We start from the raw sequence: 14,677 nt of genomic DNA, 5'->3' as shown, positions 1-14,677 counted from the left end.
AGGTTGGACTGAAGGGTTTGTTTCCATGCTATACATCTCTATGACTCTAATACCAGTTAAAAACATAACACTGTCTTTGCTCAAAACGTTTAACCTCTAAAGAACTCTCACATTTGTTAGCCGAAGTTTACATGAGCTTAAATAATAAAAAAGCAAATCAGAAAACTATAAACCCATACCCTAATTTTGGGGCCAAATAGGTATTCTGAACTACAGAATATGATCAATTCCAATAATTTAATCAAACACAACATTGCTTTCACAGAACAGTATTGATACTGCCTGATAGTATCAGTACATTTAGAAAATCAGAACAATCATTTTTATTAATAGATTCTAGTATCTCCCCAATGACAGAAGTTATGCTAACTGACCCATACTTTCCTGTTGCTTAACTTTCTTGAACAGGGATGCTACACCTCTGCTAGAGTCTGCTAGAATCTTAGGAATTTGTACAATTACAGCCAATGCATCTGCTATTTTTTTCAGCAGCTCTATTTAAGATCCTGAGATGTATCCTGTAAATTGTCATCTGCACTTGTTAAGTCTCATAAGCTTATCTGGAGTATTTTTCCAAGTGAGGCTGGTTATTTGAAGTTCCCCTCTCCTTTTTTGTTCTCTTGATTTTTGACGATACTTGGGATGTTTTTGGTGTCTTCTCCTATGAAGATAGCTATAAAGTACTTGTTCAAAGCCTCTGCCATTTCCTCACTTAGCATTAATAATTCTCCAATCTCACAATCCTATAATGTTTTTCAGCTCTAAGGTCCATCTGTGGCAGCAGCTTCAGGAACCAGATGTTAATGCACCAGCACATCAACCATGTGCAGAAACTGAGAGTGGCTGCACAGCTGTGTCCAATCTCGCATTGTAAAGGGTGAATGCTTACTTTAGCTGTTCTTTTCCTTTTTAGATTTGACTTTATTATCTGTTTTTATACTTCTTGTTAGTTTCCTATTATACATGACATTCCATTTTTTTTTATATAGTCATTGTTTGCTGCTTTCCTAATCTTTTCTGGCCTTTCACCAATCTTTAAAGCATTTAGTGTGTTCTCCTTAAATTTGATAGCACGCTTAACTTCCTTAGTCATATTGAAATCCCTCTCCACAAACAGAGTTCTATGACTTGCCAGGATACTCATCTCAGTGGGAATCAGGTGATTGTCATCCCAAAAGTGCAGGTCTCTGTTTCCACCATTCTGGCACCTCTGCCCAAGATCTGAAGCACATTGCTCTCGTGCCAGACTTCGAGTCAAGCATTCAACTCTCCTGTCTTAATTTCTTGATGCCAGTTTGTTCATGGGTTCAAATAGTAATGCAGAGATTATTACCTTCATGATTTCATGTTTTCAGTTTAGTTCCTAACTGCTCATGGTCTCTCAGCAGAACATCTTTCTTAGTTTTATCAGTATCATTGGTACTGAAGAGGACTGTGCAGCTTGTTGAAATCTTGCTCTATTTGCTAACTCTCTCCCTAATTTCAAAAATCTTCCCAATATCCCTCCATGGTCTTTTGGTGCCCGAGCCTATCTTCTCTATTATTTCCCATTTAGCTATCATCACTGCCTAGTAGATTTCTTTCTTCTTTATTGATGAGATGGTATCCTGTAAGTGAGGGGTGTTATTTCAGTTATTAACAGAAGTCGAAAACTGAACAAATATAATAAAACTGATGTACAATTTGTGTATTATGTATGATTTTTCTGTCTTTTTCATTGTTTTAATGGAATTTCTTTTTTACAGGCGTCATTCAGTGTGCCCAACCACACTTTCATTGCCGGTAAGAAGCTCAGCATACCCATTAAGTGACAGTGAAGACTCCTATAGATCTACTAGATGTGCTCATATTTCAGCTCCACGACTGAGTCTGAGGGATTGTGGATCAGGAGGAGCAACACCAAGAAGCAGTTTTCTTCATTCATGTAGTATTGATTCCAAAAGTCCTTTACTGAAAGCTGTGAGTATTGGATGTTTAGATACACACCTGCCAGGCACCACAGTTGAAGGAATCCGAGACCAGATACAATCACAGGAAGAGTGCCAAGAAGGGCCAGGTGATGGGATAGGCACCAACCAACTTAACCGGAGCACCCTGTCTTTGGCACCTGCTTCTACCTTCCGGAACCTATCCTTCAGTCGGGCCGGCATTCGCTCTCAGACTGTTGACATTAGGCAGAAGATTTCGGAATGGGAATGCAGAAAGGAAATGTCACCCAGGCGGAACCTAATGTTGGAGAAGAGGAAAGTAGGAGACAGAGCTAGTAGTGAGGGCTGCCCTAGCATGCTGCCCTCACCGTGCAGTGAGAAGACCTTTGATCTCACAGGATTCAAGAGAATGAGTAGGTCATTCTCCGAGTGCTCGTACCCCGAGACTGAAGATGATGCATCTGATAAAGAGTCATTTGCCAGACATGAAAGGTTGTTTGGTAAGAACCAGCCTTCCAGTTTATGTAGTAAAGAACATCCAAAAAAACAGACATCTGCTGTATTGAGCAGGATTCAGAAAATTGAGCAAGCTCTCAAGGAGAGCCCCAATAAGGACCTTCCTCAGTTGCCCAGCAGCTGCTATGGGAGGGAAAGACTGAAAAAAAAGTCTTTCATTCCAAGTGTGTCAGAAGATATTAAGGAGCCTGGGAGTACAACACAGAGAGGGAGTGTTAGCTCTGTGTTAACAGAGCCGGAGCCTGACCCTGTGATTGAGAAAACTATGTCAAAGCAGCAGCTTAGTCATAACTCTGAAAGCTCCTACCACAAACCTGAACCACCGGCTGAAAGTCTGCCCAGCATTGTGGTGAATCCTGTGCCAAAGCCAAAACGCACCTTTGAGTATGAAGCAGATAAAAACCATAGGAGCTCTCCTAGCAACAATCTACCTCCATCCTCAACTCCCACTTCTCCTCCACCTCTCCCATCAACTCCTGCTCCACCTGTCACCCGGAGGCAGAAAAAAGATTCAAACCTTCACAGGAAAATCCATAACAGGTAAACTTGCATCTTTACTATCACATTTACAGTGCAAAAGCATTATAACCTCTTGTCAGTAATATTTATTAAAAGTAGAATTGTTCATAATGAATGACACCAGGACCTATCATATATAATACAGCTATAAGGTAATAGTCATTTGGTACCACAGAATGTGAGTATTGCTGAAAAAGACAAACTTTGTCAAAATTTTTCATCTTGCATTCAACAGGATAATTTTCAAGCAATACTGAAGCAAAGGGAAAACAAAATTTATACTGTATTACATGAGTGCTGATTGGCTGTCAAGTGGACACCTCTTATTGGTAGAGGCATTGCCGTGGCAACCTTTCTTCTACAGCAGAAATTGAAATCCTTTGAAATTTAATCCTATCCATTAATCACTGAAGTCTGAACATTGCACGGTTTAGGAATCAATGTCTCCCATAGGTTAGTTGAGCAGCATACCATACGTCTTTGAGAATTACTGAATGCCATCAACATTACTGGTACTGAAATATGATTATGGGGTACTCACCTTGATGCATACAGACATATGTACTGCAGTCTCACACTGTAAGAGATTGTAATTCTCATTACAATTGGTTCTGATATAACACGATAGCTCTGTTGTGTGATCTTGTGTCATAGAAAATTGTGCAATAGCCACACCATTTAAACTAATGGAGCCAAAATCGCATTATAGCCAATGCAGGTAAGGAAAGTTCACATTCTCCAAACAACAGTCTTAATCCTTCAATCGCATTAAAGCAATTTGCATTGAAGAAACACGTGTTATAGCAGAATCGACTGTATTTAGTAAAATTCATGATGAGCCTATACGTTCAACATCTGCTCTGTGCCAGCTATTATACTTTTGGCGCTGAAAATGTGTTGCTGGAAAAGCGCAGCAGGTCAGGCAGCATCCAAGGAGCAGGAGAATCGACGTTTCGGGCATAAGCCCTTCTTCAGGAATGAGGAAAGTGTGTCCAGCAGGCTAAGATAAGAGGTAGGGAGGAGGGACTTGAGGGAGGAGCGTTGTAAATGCGATAGGTGGAAGGAGGTCAAGGGAGGGTGATAGACCGGAGTGGGGGTGGAGGCGGAGAGGTCAGGAAGAAGATTGCAGGTTAGGAAGGCAGTGCTGAGTTGGAGGGATTTGACTGAGACAAGGGGGGGGGGGAGGGGAAATGAAACTGGAGTATTTGTTATTTCAGTACAGATTTCAGGACCTGCAGTAATTTGTTCCTACCTGTTCTTCCCTCGTACTTTCTTAACGATAATTTTCCAATAGTCGACCAAGTTATTTTTATGGTAATGTAGCTTATTGCATTGACTCATATCCAAGTCTTCTTTAAATCAATATTATTTAAAATTATGTAACCAGTCAATGCATTCACTAAGTGGAGTACTTCAAAGTTGGAGCCTCAGCTATTTACAATCTTTATAACAACTTATTTTATTTTTCTTGACATTTCAACATCAGCTAAGAATATAAACTGAGTCCGAGGAACACAAAGTGAGTGCCAAGCAGATTGCGTGTGTGGCGGAAATGATGACGGATGATATGATGTATATGGAGGTTGGTGGGGTGGTAGGTGAGGACCAGTGGGATTCTGTCCTGGTGGCGATTGGAGGGGTGGGGCTCAAGGGCAGAGGAGCAGGAAGTGGAGGAGATGCGGTGGAGGGCATCGTCGATCACGTCTGGGGGGAAATTGCGGTCTTTGAAGAAAGAGGCCATTTGGATTGTGCGGTATTGGAACTGGTACTCCTGGGAGCAGATGCGGTGGAGACGAAAGAATTGGGAATATGGGATGGCGTTTTTACAGGGGGCAGGGTGGGAGGAGGTGTAATCTAGGTAGCTGTGGGAGTCGGTGGATGAACTCCGATTTCTCCAGTTTCCTCATTTCCCCTCCCCCCACCTTGTCTCAGCCAAATCCCACGAACTCAGCACCGCCTTCCTAACCTGCAATCTTCTTCCTGACCTCTCCGCCCTCATCCCCACTCCGGCCTATCACCCTCACCTTGACCTCCTTCCACCTATCGCATTTCCAACGCCCCATCCCAAGTCCCTCCTCCCTACCTTTTATCTTAGCCTGCTGGACACACTTTCCTCATTCCTGAAGACGGGCTCATGCCCAAAACGTCGATTCTCCTGCTCCTTGGATGCTGCTTTTCCAGCAACACTATTTCAGCTCTGATCTTCAGCACCTGCATTCCTCACTTTCTCCTCGAAGATTATACTTTTGGTCCTTGATTTAAGATCCATTGAGATCCCTCAAGGTTTGGAAACGACTTCAGTTGCACCCTCACAACCCCGTAAGATGGCACTTGACTGTTGCCAATTAAGAAAAGTGTTGAGTAATATTTGGTTTATATTGACACTTCCTCCTCCATGACGTTCATAATACAGTTCTCAACACCTATTTTGGATACCTTTCAGCCCAATGCAATGTAAGTGTTATTGCATTTATTCCACAGTCTTCAGAGAATGACTCAAGTAGTTTAAAACAAAACTGCTCACTTATTCAAGAGAATCTGTGTGTTGGGCTTGGTTCAGTTGCATTTGCTGTTAATGCAAATTTTCTATTTGCCTGCAGTGACTTCAAGCAACAGGTATACTCTTCTTCATTTTATTGGTGGTGTTTTGGCTGATTTATCCTAAAATTTTCCTGATTTGCGTTTTTACATTTGATACTGATCTGCAAGATGTACAAGCCTTAACTTGCTATTGATTTTATTTGGGTTTGCATAATTCCTCTCTCCCTGACAAACTGTACTTTGAGCATCTTTTGTATAACTGTACTTCCAGGAAGCACTTATGATATGCAGTTAAGATGTCTTAAAAGTAACGATAAGCACTTTATGTACTTTTCATTTTTTTGAAGAAAATGTTTATGTCACTTTAAAATTCTTTAATGCATTTTTAGAAAGAGGTTCAGCTTTATCATGGCTTTGCAACCCTTTCGAAAGGAATCTCTCTCATTCACTGCAAGGCTATGTAAGTGCAATTAGTCACAAAGTTGCACGAGAGTTGTCTAATGCAAGTCTCTTGTTGTAGACAAGTTCTTGCATGGGTCATTGTGTGTTATTATTTTGTTGGCCATGTCATTTTTATAAACAAACCTGAGCCAATTATTTGAGTTTGTATTGCCAGCAGGGAGCTTCATTGAGTAGCAGCATGTATCAGGAAATAACTGGCACTCAGCCTAGGATTTTCCCATCCATTCGCTGGCATACGCTGCTGGCAGATAAAACACTCAGCTGACTACACAAACTCATAAAATGTAACCTTTGGCTTTTTTCCAAGTTAATAATAATCCTACTCACCCACCCTTCTTCCTTTTAATACCTTCTTTACAACCCACCACTTTTACCAAACCATGAGTGACCCCAGATATCTGCTTTGACTTGGCCTCCATTTTTGACTGATTGCTATTCCCAGAACAACCTGGAATTTTTTTTTACATCAGTTACACTATTTAATTGTACGTTGTTATTTCACAATTTTTGTTTCTCTTCCCGGTAATCCAAGATGGAGGACAGGTAAAGTTTTTGGCTGTAACAGCTGCTCCTTTTTTGAGGTATTTTAGGTGTTTGAGGTGATTTCCTCGAATTCCAGGAGCAGCAATTACTGTTTTATATGCTGTTGCATTGTTTTGGAACTTTGGAAAAAAAAGTCAAAACAACAGCAATTTTAAAAGGGAGAAGAACAGACAAAGGAAGCACGTGGTGTGGTCAGTACAGGAGAGAGAGAGAGAGAAAGAGAGCGAGAAAGAAACTTATGCTGCCTTTGCTGTTTGAATTCATGTATTGCTGGACATTGGAGTGCATCTGGGAAAATTAAGCAATATTGAAATTCACAACTGATCTTGGAGGAACTGTTGGGTGAAGTTCACAGCACCGAATCAGATAAGTTATTTGTTGTTTTAAGTGTGGCCGACAGAAAGTCTGCAGTAATGAGTAGAGTGGGTTCTTTCTTGATTATATGTTTTTGGAGATATGTCTCTTGATTAAACTTAAAATAAAAGCCATAACTATTAATTTAACCTGGAGCAGTGTTTGTAGAGGAATAAGACGGGGTTTATTCTTCTGGGTCTGTAGATTGTGAAGGAGCAAAAATGACCTTTAGTAGAGTGATATGCACTACTTGTCTGATGTGGGAGTTTAAATAGAGTTTAAGGGTTACTGCCGATTATAAATGCCAAAACTACTGTTGGTTGTGAATCTTATCAGATCGAATGGATCGGTTGGAGAGACAGTTAGAAGCAGTGAGAAATTTGCAACAGTATGTGATGAATGGCAGTTATAGGAAGGGGGGCAAATCTCAGATACAGTCACATAGATGGGTTAACTCCAGGAAAGGTAAGAGAGGTAGGCAGCTAGTGCTGGAGTCTTTTGTGGCTATAGCCATTTTAAACAGGTATGCTGTTTTAGAAAATGTAGGGGGTGATGGATTCTCAGGGGAACGAAGCATGAATCAATCTGAGACTGGTACAGTTGAGAACAGAAGTGAGTCAAACAGTCAGGGCAGGCAGGGTCAAGGTAGGACTAATAAATTAAACTGCATTTATTTCAATGCATGGGCCAAACAGGGAAGGCAGATGAACTCAGGGCATGGTTAGGAACATGGAACTGGGATATCATAGCAGTTACAGAGACATGGCTCAGGGATGGACAGGATGGCAGCTTAATGTTCCAGGATATAAATGCTACAGGAAGGATAGAAAGGGAGGCAAGAGAGGAAGGGGAGTGGTGTGTTTGGTAAGGGATAACATTAAAGCTGTGCTGAGGGAGGATATTCCCGGAAATACATCCAGGGAAGTTATTTGGGTGGAACTGAGAAATAAGAAAGGGATGATAACCTTATTGGGATTTTATTACAGACCCCCTAATAGTCAGAGGGAAATTGAGAAACAAACTTGTAAGGAGATCTCAGCTATCTGTAAGAATAATGGGGTGGTTATGGTGGAGGATTTTAACTTTCCAAACGTAGACTGAGACTGCCATAGTGTTAAGGGTTTAGATGGAGAGGAATTTGTTAAGTGTGTACAAGAAAATTTTCTGATTCAGTATGTGGATGTACCTACTAGAGAAGGTTCAAAACTTGACCTACTCTTGGGAAATAAGGCAGGGCAGGTGACTGAGGTGTCGGTGGGGGAGCACTTTGGGGCCAGTGACCATATTTCTATTAGATTTAAAATAGTGATGAAAAAGGGTAGACCAGATCTAAAAGTTGAAGCTCTAAATTGGAGAAAGGCCAATATTGATGGTATTAGGCAATAACTTTCGAAAGCTGATTGGGGGCAGATGTTCGCAGGTAAACGGACGGCTGGAAAATGGCAAGCCTTCAGAAATGAGATAACGAGAATCCAGAAAAAGTATATTCCTGTCAGGTAGAAAGGAAAGGCTGGTAGGTATAGGAAATGCTGGATGACTAAAGAAGTTGAGGGTTTGGTTAAGAAAAAGAAGGAAGCATATGTCAGGTATAGACAGGATAGATCGAGTGAATCCTTCGAAGAGTATAAAGGCAGTAGGAGTATACTTAACAGGGAAATCAGGAGGGCAAAAAGGGGATATGAGGTAGGTTTGGCAAATAGAATTAAGGAGAATCCCAAAAGATTTTACAAATACATTAAGGACAAAAGGGTAACTAGGGAGATAATAGGGCCCCTCAAAGATCAGCAAGGCGGACTTTGTGTGGAGCCGCAGAAAGTGGGGGAGAGACGAAATGAGTATTTTGCATCAGTATTTACTGTGGATAAGGATATGGAAGATATAGACTGTTGGGAAATAGATGGTGACTCCTTGCAAAATGTGCATATTACAGAGGAAATGCTGGATGTCTTGAAACGGGTAGAGGTGGATAAATCCCCAGGACCTGATCAAGTGTACCCTAGAACTCTGTGGGAAGCTAGGGAAGTGATTGCTGGGCCTCTTGCTGAGATATTTATATCATCGATAGTCGCAGGTGAAGCGCCAGAAGACTGGAGGTTGGCTAACGTGGTGCCACTGTTTAAGAAGGGTGGTAAGGACAAGCCAGAGAACTATAGACCAGTGAGCCTGATGTCGGTGGTGAGCAAGTTGTTGGAGGGAAACCTGAGGGACAGGATGTACATGTATTTGGAAAGGCAAGGACTGATTAGGGATAGTCAACATGGCTTTGTGTGTGGGAAATCAGGTCTCATAAACATGATTGAGTTTTTTGAAGAAGTAACAAAGAGGATTGTTGAAGGCAGAGTGGTAGATGTGATATCTGGAGTTCAGTAAGGCATTCAACAAGGTTCCCCAAGGGAGACTGATTAGCAAGGTTAGATCTGTTGTAATACAGGGAGAACTAGCCATTTGGATACTGGCTCAAAGGTAGAAGACAGAGGGTGGTAGTGTGGGGATGTTTTTCAGACGGGAGGCCTGTGACCAGTGGAGTGCCACAAGGATCGGTGCTGGGTCCTCTACTTTTTGTCATTTACATAAATGATTTGGATGCAAGCATAAGAGGTATAGTTAGTAAGTTTGCAGATGACACCAAAATTGGAGGTGTAGTGGACAGCGAAGAAGATTACTTCAGATTACAACAGGATCTTGACCAGATGGGCCCATGGGCTGAGAAGTGTCAGATGGAGTTTAATTCAGATAAATGTGAGGTGCTGCATTTTGGAAAAGCAAATCTTAGCAGGACTTATACACTTAATGGTAAGGTCCTAGGGAATGTTGCTGAACAAAGACACCTTGGAGTGCAGGTTCATAGCTCTTTGAAAGTGGAGTCGCAGGTAGATAGGATAGTGAAGGCGGCGTTTGGTATACTTTCCTTTATTGGTCAGAGTATTAAGTACAGGAGTTGGGAAGTCATGTTGCTGCTGTACAGGACGTTGGTTAGGCCACTGTTGGAATATTGCATGCAATTCTGGTCTCCTTCCTATCGGAAGGATGTTGTGAAACTTGAAAGGATTCAGAAAAGATTTACAAGGATGTTGCTAGGGTTGGAAGATTTGAGCTATCGGGAGAGGCTGATCAGGCTGGGGCTGTTTTCCCTAGAACGTCGGAGGCTGAGGGGTGAACTTATAGAGGTTTACAAAATTATGAGGGGCATGGATAGGGCAAATAGGCAAAATCTTTTCCCTGAGGTGGGGGAGTCCAGAACTAGAGGGCATAGGTTTTGGGGTGAGAGGGGAAAGATATAAAAGAGACCTAGGGGACAATGTTTTCAAGCAGAGGGTGGTATGTATATGGATTGAGCTGTCAGAGGAAGTGGTGGAGGCTGCAACATTTAAGAGGCATTTGGATGGGTATATGAATAGGAAGGGTTTGGAGGGATATGGGCCGGGTGATGGCAGGTGGGACTAGATTGGGTTGGGATATCTGGTCGGCATGGACGGGTTGGATCGAAGGGTCTGTTTCCATGCTGTACATCTCTATGACTCTTCTGAGCCCTGAAGGAATTCTTTTGAAAAATATGGATCCCGAACAGATTGGTGATATGCCTTATCATGGCAGTAATTCTTCTTTGGAATTCTGTCACACCTTGTACTTCTTTAGCCCACTAATTTATTTTAAAAGTTATCTTATAAGAACTCAGCCTCTTACCTGATTGCATGTCTAAAATTAATGGCCACACCCATTTTCCAGGCCTGACTTGACAAGAGTAATTGGAAGGTAAATTGGTTTTCCTGAGGCTTTGTGCTCCCATATTCTTACAGGGAGTCGAATGGTGACTCAATGGTTTGCACTGCAGCCTCACAGCGCTAGCGACCCTAAGTCAGTTCCAGCCTCTGCTAACTATCTGTGTGGAGTTTGTTCGTTCAGCCCCTTTGTGCATGGGTTTCCTCAGGTACTGCAGTTTCCTCCCCCAGCCCAAAAGATATGCAGGTTAGGTGCCTTAGCTGTGGGAAATGTCAGGTTATGAGGATAGGGTGGGGAGGGCGTTGTGGTCTGCATGGGATGCTCTTCACCATTGGGATTCTATGATATCCCTGCATTTCTATGATCTGTGGTAAATGTTGGAAGCATACCTATTCGATGCTATCAGAAAATATAACATCTGCTATCCATCGGGGACCTTTGGAGTCTTCAGGCTCAATCCTCAATCCAACTCCCCATGAAACCCTGTGCCTCTGTCTTGGCTCAGACAAAATGAAAGGCGTATGTTTATATATTGCTTTTCATAACAACTGGATGCCTCAAAGTGCTCTACAGCCAATAAAGTACTTCTGAAGTATATTGTGTAATACATGCACAGCAAATTTCCACAGACAGTAATTTAGAAATTATTAGATCTGCTTTTCCAATGTTGATTTATGGATAAATATTGGTCTGTACACCAGGATAATTCACCTGGTTTCCTTCACTATTGTATCATGGCATCTTTTCGATCCATCCATGTCACCCACCGTTCCCACCTTATCCAAAAGATGTGACTTCCAATAGTGCAGCTCTCCATCTGTACTGCACAGGAGTCAGGGGGGCCTTTCTCCAGGAACACCCATTGAGTTCTCTTTTTAGGTCTCTGTGAAAGGTGATTCAGAATGTATTTTAACAAGAAACATTCATTTCCTTATCTTTGGATGCACCTTACTGTGGCTAATTGTGTTCCTCTAAAAGTTGCAATATCTCAAAGTATGCAGACTTCCATTTTTTTGTTGTTTCTCGTGAAGTTAGAGAACAACAATTTTTGAGCACAGGACACCACTCTTGTTAGCCACAACCATTTGGCAAAGGTAGCCATAAAAGCTCAGATTTGGAGGTGTGGCAAGAACCGAGAGAAACCTCTCAAGGAAGTTGAGGACCAACCTAATTTTGCGCTGTTACTTTTCATTGCAATCACAGAAGTGCTTCCACTAAATTTGTTGTTTCTTTGAACAAATTCTTACCTCCTGTCAAAAGTATTTAAAGAAATTATTTCTGCTGTTTATAATACATAAGTAAATTCTAAACATGGATCTCAAAACTTTGGAATAGTTGCCCATGGCTACTCACTAGAATTTACCAGTCTTTCCATGGAATATAATCCTAACAGAACTGACATGCACCCCATTTCTCAGCACTCCCACAAACTGTCTTACCAGAGGTTATTTTCCGATTCTGACTGCCGAATAGAAAGGCAGGTAGTGGATACTGATAGATATATAAATGTTTATATTAATCTGTTTTGTTTTAGATTGCATTTAAAATTGCTTTTAACTTTGTTACTAGCTCCAGATATACATAACTTCTCTGTCAGGATATTAGATTTGAATATGCGCACAAAGACACTTCATCCTTCCAGCCATCTAAACAACTACTACTTCAAAAAGGAGGAATTTGGTTCAAAGCAAAACCATTTTAACTTGTTAATCAGATATACTTCTCAATGTCTTCCAAACAGTCATAAAACTATAAGTCCGAGGATTGAAATAAGAAAGAACAGCCAGTCCATCTAGTTGGCTCCATTATGGACCTGGTGCTAAAATGTACACCGCAACACTTTTGTTTCTGTCTCATTTCTTAATGGTTGTACCTCAGAGGAGGTCATTTGACCCATTCTGTGTGTGCTTGTTCTCTGCAAGAGCCACCCAGCTAGACACAGTTCTCTGTCTTCTCCCTGCAGCCAAGCAATTGTTTTCTCTTCAGATTTTTAAATTCCCTTTTGAAAGCTACAACTAAATCTGCCTTCACTGCACTTTCAGGTAGTGCATTACAGATGCAAACCACTCAGTATATGTAAGAGCTTTCCCTCACGCTCACTTAATGCTGAACTAACCCAGCGTTCTCTGCGATAGTCCAGGTAAAAATTAAAATGTATCCATACAGAATTTTATTTTCTTATGAAGTCATATTCAACTTGAAATATTCACTTGGTTTCTCTTCACAGATGTTTCCAGACCTTCTGATTACCTCCAGAAATTCCTGTTTTACTTTCTTTGTTGAATTCTTAATAATCTTTGACAATCCTGAAACATCTGGGGCATTGCTTATCTCAGCCAGTGATCTTTATTGTTTCCACTTCATGGAAAAGATATATTGTTTCACAATAACCGGCTTTTTTTTTAATTAAGTAAAGTTTGCCAAATGTATATTTGGGAATCGAAGGAGAAATTCTGCTGCCTTGTCTACAAAAAAACTAGCATACGGTTCCTGAATTGCTCCAGTCAATTCAATCCTTTTGATTTAAATTTTTTTTATGGCAATTACTGATTCATAGTTAACGTATATTTCGATGGTCTTAGGACTGCATGTTGAATCTCTAAAAGGCAAGATCATACATAGATCATTTAAAGCGCAAGTTTTCATTTACAAATAAAAGTACCAAAGTTTGACTTGATACAATTGTTACTAAATTAGTTTGTTTAAGACTGGAATCCAAGAAAAGGAATAAAGAATCCAATTCAGATATTAACATTGCTTGGAAAGTATAAAGGATACAATGCTGCAAACATTGGTGGTCAGCCGTAAAACAGAAAAAAGATTAGAAACCAACAAAAGATAACTAAGAAAAAAAAAAGAGAAAAGATGGATTGTAAGAGGAAACTAGCAAGAAATAAGACAATAAAAAAAACACTCTTCCCTGTCTCTGCTTGCAGCCACTCTTACCAGGTTGTCAGGTATCTACCTTGTGCCATTCTCGTATGTCCCAGCAGCTCATCTTCACCATTTTTAATGTCATCCAACTACACTTAGATCACCCCCTCTTTCTGTTCTCTGCTTTGCGACCTAGCAGTGCACTGTGTCACTATTTAGAGCTCAACAAATGGTCAAAACACTGCCATTTTATTTGTTGGATGTCACTTTTTAATTAGTTCTTTTTGCTTTTGCAATTTCATGTGTTATAGACTGGACCAAACCCCCTCAAAACATGCTAAGGACATAGCCTAGATGCTAATGGTTTCTTATTTTAAAGGCAGGTGCCAGGCATTGTGTTCCAGATGCAATTTGAAGCAACACATACTTTGTTCATAGGCTGTAGTTAAATTACAAATCCAACAAAAGAATCAGTTTAATTGTAACTCCATCAAAATACTTAACAAAATAATAACCCATTCAGTAACTGTGCCAATATAGTAACATCCCATAAGCACATCCTTGGCAAAGGCAAAGTCAGTACAATAGATTGTCTCACATATAATTTTAGCAGCGGGCAGAAACCCTCAGCTTTTGGTTGTAGCAGAAGGGGGGGAAAGAAAGCTTCAACAATCAACTTCAACACCCCAGCAACTGCTGAAAGGTAAACTAAAAATCCTGGTTCTGTGGGTGCTTGTCCCCACCCATTCAGGCTGCTTCTATTGTTCCAACTTGTTTTTAAAAAAAAAGCCTAAGGCCTCACAAGCAATTACTTTAATGGCTTGAAGCAATTTGCTCAGCACCTCTGTCTCAACCTCTCTTCATTTTTAAAATTATGTGTCTAGAAACCTGTGCATTTCTTTCTTCATGATATTAAGTGCTAGCCTCCACATCTTTTCATGATTTGGAAATTGAACGATTTGAGTACCACAGGTTCAACACCTTCTGCATGAACAGATTTTTCCTTATTTCAGTCTGAAATGGCTGATCATGAGATTGTAACCCCTTGTTGTGGATGCCCCCATTCTGGCCAGAAAAAACACAGTCCCTACTTCTGGTCTATCCAGCCCATCATGAATTGATGCATTTCAATGAAATCCTTTAATTCTTCTAAACACTAGTGAATACAGGTCTAGTTGACCAAATCTCTCCCCATGTTGCAAATCTGCCATCCCAGATAT

The 14,677-nt window shown here is 40.9% G+C and overlaps 1 protein-coding gene across 1 annotated transcript in view; it reads left to right on the top strand.

The window, feature by feature from the left end:
- The window catches only part of dennd2b (DENN domain containing 2B), a 354,188-nt gene that overhangs the window by 163,401 nt on the left and 176,110 nt on the right, over positions 1-14,677 (top strand). The window contains exons 3-4 of the mRNA XM_043705852.1: positions 760-877; positions 1,746-2,984. Of these exons, the coding sequence (XP_043561787.1) occupies positions 760-877; positions 1,746-2,984 (1,357 nt within the window). The remainder of the gene's footprint in view (positions 1-759; positions 878-1,745; positions 2,985-14,677) is intronic.

The sequence above is a fragment of the Chiloscyllium plagiosum genome, chromosome 16 (assembly GCF_004010195.1).
Source record: "Chiloscyllium plagiosum isolate BGI_BamShark_2017 chromosome 16, ASM401019v2, whole genome shotgun sequence".
In the NCBI taxonomy this organism is placed as follows: Eukaryota; Metazoa; Chordata; class Chondrichthyes; order Orectolobiformes; family Hemiscylliidae; genus Chiloscyllium; species Chiloscyllium plagiosum.
The sequence above is the reverse complement of the archived record's forward strand: the minus strand, read 5'-3'. Positions and strand labels throughout refer to the sequence as shown.